At 44.4% G+C, this 8,325-nt stretch overlaps 1 protein-coding gene across 8 annotated transcripts in view; it reads right to left on the reverse strand.

Annotated features, from left to right (window-relative positions):
* The window catches only part of TLE4 (TLE family member 4, transcriptional corepressor), a 149,138-nt gene extending 141,947 nt beyond the window's left edge, over positions 1-7,191 (reverse strand). For 4 of the 8 annotated variants that reach the window (XM_035304196.3, XM_035304185.3, XM_035304155.3 and 1 more), the window contains exons 1-4: positions 6,320-7,191; positions 5,364-5,461; positions 4,233-4,296; positions 3,009-3,053 (exon numbers count right to left, since the gene is read on the reverse strand). In XM_035304196.3, the coding sequence (XP_035160087.1) occupies positions 3,009-3,053; positions 4,233-4,296; positions 5,364-5,461; positions 6,320-6,364 (252 nt within the window). In that variant the 5' untranslated portion in view covers positions 6,365-7,191. Of the gene's footprint in view, positions 1-3,008; positions 3,054-4,232; positions 4,297-5,363; positions 5,462-5,782; positions 5,950-6,319 lie in introns of those variants that run through there. The other 4 variants (XM_035304213.3, XM_035304204.3, XM_035304166.3 and 1 more) reach the window with 1 other exon arrangement.
* Positions 7,192-8,325: the final 1,134 nt, after the last annotated feature.

Consider the following 8,325-nt stretch of genomic DNA (forward strand, 5'->3'; position numbering starts at 1 on the left):
CATTTAGAAGCCGCACTGTATTTACAAAGAAGAACAATCAGCAAAAAAAATTAACAACTAAACCCTGGGTCAGCTATCTGGTACAAAACAAAAAAAACCACACACTTAGGGAAATCCTTAGGGCATAAAGGCCTATGTTCTTTCATTTTTAAAAATTCCATTTTGAAGACATCACACTAAAACATGTGCCATTTCTAACCATGTCCTATTTGTCATCTTCACTTTTATGCCAGAACTTGAGACAGTGGCAAAGCATTAATTCCCATTATAGCCTAAAATCCTCCATCCTAACTTTTGTTTTTTTTCCAGCTTCATCTGCTCCTCTATAAATCCTAAAAATTACCAGAAATTTAGATTCATATTTCATGCTCCAATTCCATGTCGTCACCAAGTTCCCATTTTTAAAAAAAGTTCACTAATTCTACCAGACTAATGCTATTTACTCAGTTACCAAAATTTAAATTAATTATGTTCTCAAACATAATTGTTAAAAATTGGCAACATTATGCAGGCTTAATTAAGATTAAATCCAATTTACTAAATGTACTTTAATTGGTACTAATTACATTAGCTTTCATTTCGGAATGACAAATTCCCCATAGGTTTCATTTTATAGTTCTCTATCAGAATCAACACAGGGTGACTGATGATGAGCATCACATAGAAAGGGGAGGAGGGAGAATACCGACCTCCACCCTGTTTGTCTTTGCTTCATACTTTTATCCTTTTATCAGTTTGCTAAGTCACAGAGTCATGACTCCATCACAACTATCATTTTCTGTTCCAATGAAAAATGTCTCTAAAAATAAATATTCTGTGGCTAGCAGCAGCCAAGAAGAACAGGAACATTAACCAAAAAATACACAAAGGTTTCAAATATCAGGGCCACCAATTACTAGGGTACTTCCAAGGACTCCCGGGACTCCTACTCTTGAACCCTTCGAGACACAAATCTAATAAGTGAATAAACCTAACCCAATCTTGAGAACTAGGCCCAATTACGCCGCAGGGCAACTTCCCTGCATTATTACTGCTTTCCATTACAAGGGTATCCAGTGAGTGCATCTGGAAGAGAGGCTAAGAGGAACTAAGGCTGTCTGCCTAGGAAAACAAATAAAGACAGATATGCCTCTATGCTTAAGGGGGAGAAAGAAAGAAAATATAATAAGTAGGTGGTTTGCAGGGCTGTCTGTATTTCATAATGTGATAAACTGCCCTCAGGATTCTTGATATGATTGAATTTAAAAGCAAAAGAAAAAAAGAGAAAATGTACTGTTCTCAATTTTAAATGGACAGCATTTGAGGCCAGCTGGACAAGAAGATGACAGAATTATAGTGGCATAAAATGTGTAAAATTAAGGGATCTCACATACCCCTCAAAAAAGAAATACATACAGCCAAATACAAGCTATGTGCTTTTCAGAAATGTAGATGGTACAAGGAGACCTGGAAACTAAGTGGTTAGAGTAAACAAGATACAGAAGGAGGAGAAATAAAGGGACTAAATTAATCATCTGGTCCAATCCTTAAAAAGACACTAATTAATTTTGGGGGGTGGGGTAAGGACAAAAAAAAAAAGAGACATATACAAGATCCAAACCTCAAAGGAAATGTAATAATTAACAAACTACATCGCTCATGTAATTTATTCCTTTAAGGTGGAGCTAAGGAAAGTCCATCCTTAAGACTGAACGGATTTTGTTTAAGCAGAAGATGGTTACATTACTAATCTAAACAGAAATGGCAAAGATGGCAAAATAAGAATTTAATTTCAACAGGCGGCATTCAAACTATACTATAATGCTAATATTGACATAACCGAATAGCATACAAAGTAAAACAGTATGTGTAATTAAAAGTCCTCAGTGTAAGCAACATCTCATTTTTTTCCAACTTTTTGTTTTCAAATACTATTCATCGGATTGCTTTATTGTCTAACAGACATCTTTAAACTATATCCAAAAAGAAATCCATAAATAGTGAAGGCCTAATAGTATCTGCTCATTTCATATTTTCTCAACTTAGAAAGCAATGACATCCACCTTGACCATAAAGAAGAAATGAAGAGTAAGTTTTCCCTTGTCTTTTTCCCAGGAGGCAAACACATACACACCTATTCTGAAATGGCTGATGAGACCTGAAGCACTTCCACTAGGAGATCACTAAAAATAAATGCTTCCTAGAGGAATTATTATTGCCAAACAATATTTTACATATGTGTGTATGTGTTTATATATATATATATATATATATATATATATATATATATATATGTATGTGCTATTATTCTTCTGTCTAGGAAATTTAAGCCAAATTATTTTACTCAGTCTCCTGCAGAAAAAGAAGGCTGAGTCGTATCTCTCAGTGCTTTCTGACTTTTTTTTTTTTTGCTACTGAACTAATTGCTAGATTTCAAGACCCAGTGTTGAACCTTATCACATCCTCCTATCAGGCTCATTTACTCTGTACAAATTTTGGAAGTAACGGTTGCAGTTCTTGGTAAGACCCAACTAAGTAGCATCAGGGGACCAGTACAAGGATTTTACATCAATTTCTTTTGTAGCTCCACAGATTTCATTTTCATCCTCCCAGCTCACCCTCTATCCATTCTTTCAACATCAAGCCAACGAAGGCACCACACAATTTAATTTTACTTTTTAATATTTTGCAAGAAAAGCTCTTTCACAAGTTTACAATGCCCAAAATAAAGCAATTCTTTCAGAAGAACAACAAGACATTTTAAAATTTAGCATCCTGCTTTTGAAAGCATACAAAGTTTAATACGTAGTCAGACTTTTTAAAGCAACATTTTTAAATTATAAAAATTAGGATAACATGAAAGAAAGATGGGGAGCCACACATGTGAAAACGGCATTTTCGTCACTACCCAGTCTTTTAAATACAGGTAGCCACAATGGCTTACAGAGTAAAACTGTAAAACATACAATTTTCTTTTCAAAGTGTAACAGTATTACTGTCATTTAAAATGTTATAAAGATATAACTTACCTGTTTGTGCATTTCTATATTCAACCCATAGGACATTTCATAATACTGTCAAAGAAAGAAAAGCAATTAAATGTTTGACTTTCACCAAACAATCTCCCTAGTTTGTTCAAAATGCCCCAAGTAAAGCTGAAACAAACATAAAAGCCTCACCTGAACCAGTATATTCATATAACCTATGCCAATAAATCAAGAGTCCATCACTATCCTTAGCCAACTTAAGATACAGATTCTAAGAGAATACTCACAAAAACTAAGAAAAATTAAATTCAAACACAGCATTCTTAACATCTCCAGTTATCTTTATACATCCCAAGCAGATGCATCAAAAAAAGTCTGATGAAAATTTGGAATTCCATGGACTCTTAATTCCTAGGCACAGCAGGCAAGTTAACAGCAAAGAATATCTCATACAAACGCTGATGTTTTGAAAGGAAGGTTGGAAAAGGCGATGCTACTTAAGAGTTTGATTTCTGATTTGTTAGTTACTGTTCATATTCACATATTCAAGGCAAAAAAAGCTAGATAGAAAAATAAATGAGTGGGTTATTCTGGAGCTTTCTTGGACAATCACAAAAATATGCTTCACAATACTTCTGTAAAAGCAAATCTGGTTTTTCGAACATGCAGTATAACTCGCATTATAGAAATTCTGGCAGAACAAATCAGTTATACAGGAGACTACAACATTCTTCAAACCAATATAGTATTTTAGAAATTGAAAACGCACAAATATAAATGTAATAGTAACATAAAAAGTGAGAAAAATATTTGAAAAATGGTCTGCTGTCTTTTCTTATCCATCACTCCTTTGAAAAGAAATAAGACATTAAATTTTTAACAACATACAGAAAACTGCTTAAAATTGTTTGGAGCAGGAGCAATAAGACAACAAAGAAAACCACTAACAAAAATATTTTTGCTTGTGACTAAACAAAACAAATGAGGTTTTGTTTTTATTTTTATTTTTTTGATCTGTAAAAACAAAGCACAGAAAATTATATGCCATGTGGCTGAACTTTCTGAAAATTCCAATCAAAGCTAGTTGTCAAAGGCAGGTTATAACATCCTAAAATTACAGGTTGCTAATAGACACATTTCCACAACCTCAACTGCACTGGCAGGGTGACTGTGATCTATCTTGAAGCCTCCAGCCATTTAAACGTGTTCTTGTTGTTGGTATTCCAAACTAATAAGCACTCGGAATCTGTGACATGGTTTTCTTACCATGACATAATGCCGCTGCATCTCTGTCTTCTCACTGGCGAGTTTCTCACATTCCAGCTTCAGACTGTTCAAGACATAAGATACTCTAAGTACAGTGATCTTAACTTACATCCTTCAACTCTAAACACGTATGCTAAATCTCACCTACAAACAATTACATCAACAATCTTAAATAAATACCTCCATCATCATAGAAAGGGAAGGGGAAAGCTGTGATTGGAACCAGCCTGGACTTGTACCTTCAATAAGGATCATATATATGTGGTTTTTTTTTTTTTTAGGGGTTTTTTTTTTTTAATTAAAAGGAAACAAATCCTCTAGTCCGTTTAATTCAGAAACTTCATCCAGAATTTAATATTCACCTAATAAAACAGGAAAATAAACCTCAATAATGACTGCACATACAAGCACAAATAAGTCCTCCAAAATGTCACAAGGGAGTTTCTTTAATGTTCTACAAAGATATTAATGAAAATATGAATCAAGCATGTCTTAAGAATGATGTCTTTTTTTCCCTCCAAAACACACAGACAAGTTGAATACCACTACCCAGGAGCAAAGTGTCAAACCGGTTCAGCGGCTTGTTTTGGTTCTCGCATTTAAATAAGAATTAGGCATCATTAAAAAGCCAGCCAAAGAAAAATGTTTCAAAGGCACCGAAATCTAAAAATCAACCATAAGATGTAGCATTTTTTCAGCATAAAAGTAATGAAATCGCTCACTCCGACTTCCCTGGTCTCTCAGCTCTCATGGAATGGCAGAAAGAAGTGAGAAGGAACCAAGCCCGGAGTAATAAAGAACCAAGGATGTCAAAAGGCCCCAGAATCCTCCCAACCTTTCATTCTCCTGGCCCCAATAAATCAATACCGAAAGTTTGGCCTCAGCGTTTTCCAAGTCTCCCCAGTTTCGATTGTTCTGCCTTCTTTTTATTTACGAGAGAAGAAATGCTTAATTTATTTACACCTGCCTACGGAAAAGAGGCCTTGATTTGCCCTTTGTGCCCACCGGGAAAAAAAAATAATACCTTTGTGACGCCCCCCCCAAAAAGGAGGAGGGTAAGTGTTTGTGTATATTTGTGGGGGAGACAAGAGCTAAGCAAACAGGAGGATCAGCTAAAGTCAATATCGTTACCTGTGGTATTGAGCCTGTAAAAACTGAAACTCTTCCTTAATCCGATCACAGGATTCGGAAATTGTAAATTTAAAGGGTTGAGCAGGCTGATGCGGTGCCTAAAGAACAACAATAAAATATTTAATTAGCCCACATCACAAGCGAAGCCGGGAGACGGAGAAAACACACCACGCGGCGTTAGCGTGGGGGTGGGGGGGTCATCGCTCACGCAGGCAAAGAGCGATTAAAACTCTCCTCCCGCGCCCCTCCTCGCTCCCAACAGCCCAAGCAGGGGCTGGTTTCCAGGTGGCCCCGGGCCCCCGCGTGCTCCCGCCTGCAGCCCCGCGCGCCCCGGACCCCGAGGATTAGAGCCCCAGCTCCCATCCCCGGCCAAAGAGGGGCGCCCAGGGACTGGCGCACCGCGCCCACTCCCTCCTCACCCGGAATCGAAACTGGCCCGTCGGGGGGACCCGCGCCATCGCGTCGGGCTGCGGTCAGGCCGGAGGAGGGGGGCGCGACTGCCACCCTCCCGACTCGTTCGTTCGTGTGATCCTCGCCCCGGGGACCTGCGACGCGAGGGGCCGGCGCCCCGCACTTCCGAGCCTCTGCCAGCCCAGCAGCGCCGCCGCCGAGGGCGCCCTCCCCGCCCGGGCGCGGAGTCGCGCCTCCTTCATCGCTCGCCACCCCCCCTCTAGGAGTCGCGGCGCAGGGACCGCAAACGGCTCGGCTCGGCTTCCAGGAGCTTCAAAGACAACAATAAGAAAATGGCTACAACTCAATTGCCTTTCCGCACCCCCTCCGAGGGCCATCGCGCCGGGGGTGTGGGTGATGGCGGGCGGGCGGCTCCCGGCGCTGGGCGCCGATTTCGGGCGGCTCTCTACGCCCCTGCGGCCAAAAGACACAACTCGGTGCGCACCGGGCGACGCGGGGAATCCCCCAGCGCCCGGCGAGCCCTCGCCCCCGCCGCCTGCACTCACCGGGTGTCTGGTCTGCGGGTACATTTTGCTCAGGTCGCGAATCATCCAAGCCGATTTAGTTGGCTGCGCTCGGCAGAGGCGCGCGGCTCATTGGCTTTAACGGCCCCGAGGAGGAGGCGGCCGCGGCGGCGGAGGCGGCCGGCCGGGTCTGAGGGGCGGCTCGGGCGGTCCCGGCCCCCGCCGGGTCTCGCGTGACACGGGCGGCAGGAACGCGCGGCGGTGGCTGGGTACCGGCGGCCGGGCCGCTCCGCATTCCCCGCGGGCGTCACTGGCCCGCCGCGGGCATCGTCCGGCGCGCGTCTCCCGAGGCAACGCTCCGACGTTCGCTTCGCCGAGGCGCACCCGCCGAGCCCGGCGCCGCGGCGGCCGCTCACCCGGCCGGTGAAGTGCGAGCTCCGAGCCCCACTACCCGCCGGCAGCGCTGCTCGCTCGCTCTGCGTCCCACTCCAAACTTTTTTTTATTTGTCTTTTAATTGGTTGTTATTCCTCCGAATGAATGATCTTTCTTCTTCCCTAAAAGCAAACACAAACTCCTTTGGTTCGGAAGAGGTCTCGGCGGTGCTTTTTGGTTTCTCTGGAGATTTTTTTCACTTCACAGCAACGATCTTTTAAAAGGCACCTTTTAGCTTCTTTTACCACATCTCATTTCCTTATTTTTCTTCCTTCCTGTTTTCTTGTCTTTTTTTTAACCCCAAATTGAAGGGGATTATAAAAATAAAAGAGTGAAACGCTTGCGGCTTTTTTTTTTAATTCTCTCTCCTTTCAAACTCTGCGAACACCACCTCAAAATAATATACAAGTGTGTGAGAAAGGGGGAAGAAAGCAGCCAACAACCCAAACACCCGCTCAGAACAGCTCTAACAACACGCTCTGTGTAGGTGACTTCTTTGACCAAATTTAGCAGCAGCTAATCATTAACATTCTGATACATATTCACAATCTTCCGCGGGGGGGGGCCGCGGAGCATCCCGGGAGATGTAGTCCGCCCCGGACGACCCTGCCTGAGAATACGGCCAGATTGACTACAATCACCGGCCCACCACGCGAGCGCTCTGGGGCGCTCTCCAAGTACCCCGCCCGCCCCCGTTGCGGTAGGCGTCTCCAGCAACCAATCAGAGATGGCTGAACATTAATCGCCGTTCTGTGTTAGTGCCCATCATTTCACTGCTGACAAATGGCAAGCCAGCGGGGAGGAGCCAACCCGGCTGAAACCCACGTGGGGGCCGGGCGTCGCCTGTATCTCCGACCAATTAACGAAAAGGAATGAGGTTGGCGGAGGCGGGGCGGAGATGGCCCGCCCAAGGCGGAGCTTCGCCGTGGCTGACGTTCCTTAGCGCGAGCGTTCGAACCAGGGAAACATTTGTTCAGCTGTCAATCAAAGTAACGTGGGGCTGGGAGAATCGGCGACTGCTGCTGTTGCTGCTGCCCTGGCTGCATCTCCAGAATTCGGTGTTGGTGGCGGTGGTGGCGGCAAAATAAAGAGGGTGGAGGGGGCGGTGAGCCTGGAGGCTGGTCAAAAGATCTCCTTCCGAGTCTCGTCCTCCCGCCCACCGATCTCCCAACCCAGACACCCTCGGCCCCTCGCTCGGTGGCCGCGCCTGGAATGCGGACTAATTAGGGTCCAATGTCTCCTTAAAGAGACAAGCTCGGCCTTGTGTAACGCGCCGAAACCCCTGTTGAGACAAGAGAGGGAGGATCACGCTGATCCCTCTTCGTTCGGTTCACATCAATTTTACGCGCCGCTGGAGCCAGCATAATTTTCCGTGTGAACGCGGACTCGGGCCCCTGTTCTTGTTTAGAGCCAGAATTGGAGCCGCGAGGTGCCGGCTGGGGCGGGGGCCGCGGGGTGGGCGGGGAACTCGTTCCTCCGAGCCCTGCGGGGGTTGTGATTGCCATTTAGCCCCGAATCAAGTCTCCCTCCCTCCACCCCCGGGGGCAGTCGGGGAGAAAGTGCATCTCGACGATGTATCAGGGGGTCGCAGGGCAGTAACCCCGGGGTCTCCGGT

The sequence above is a fragment of the Callithrix jacchus genome, chromosome 1 (genome assembly GCF_049354715.1).
Source record: "Callithrix jacchus isolate 240 chromosome 1, calJac240_pri, whole genome shotgun sequence".
NCBI classification, from domain to species: Eukaryota; Metazoa; Chordata; class Mammalia; order Primates; family Cebidae; genus Callithrix; species Callithrix jacchus.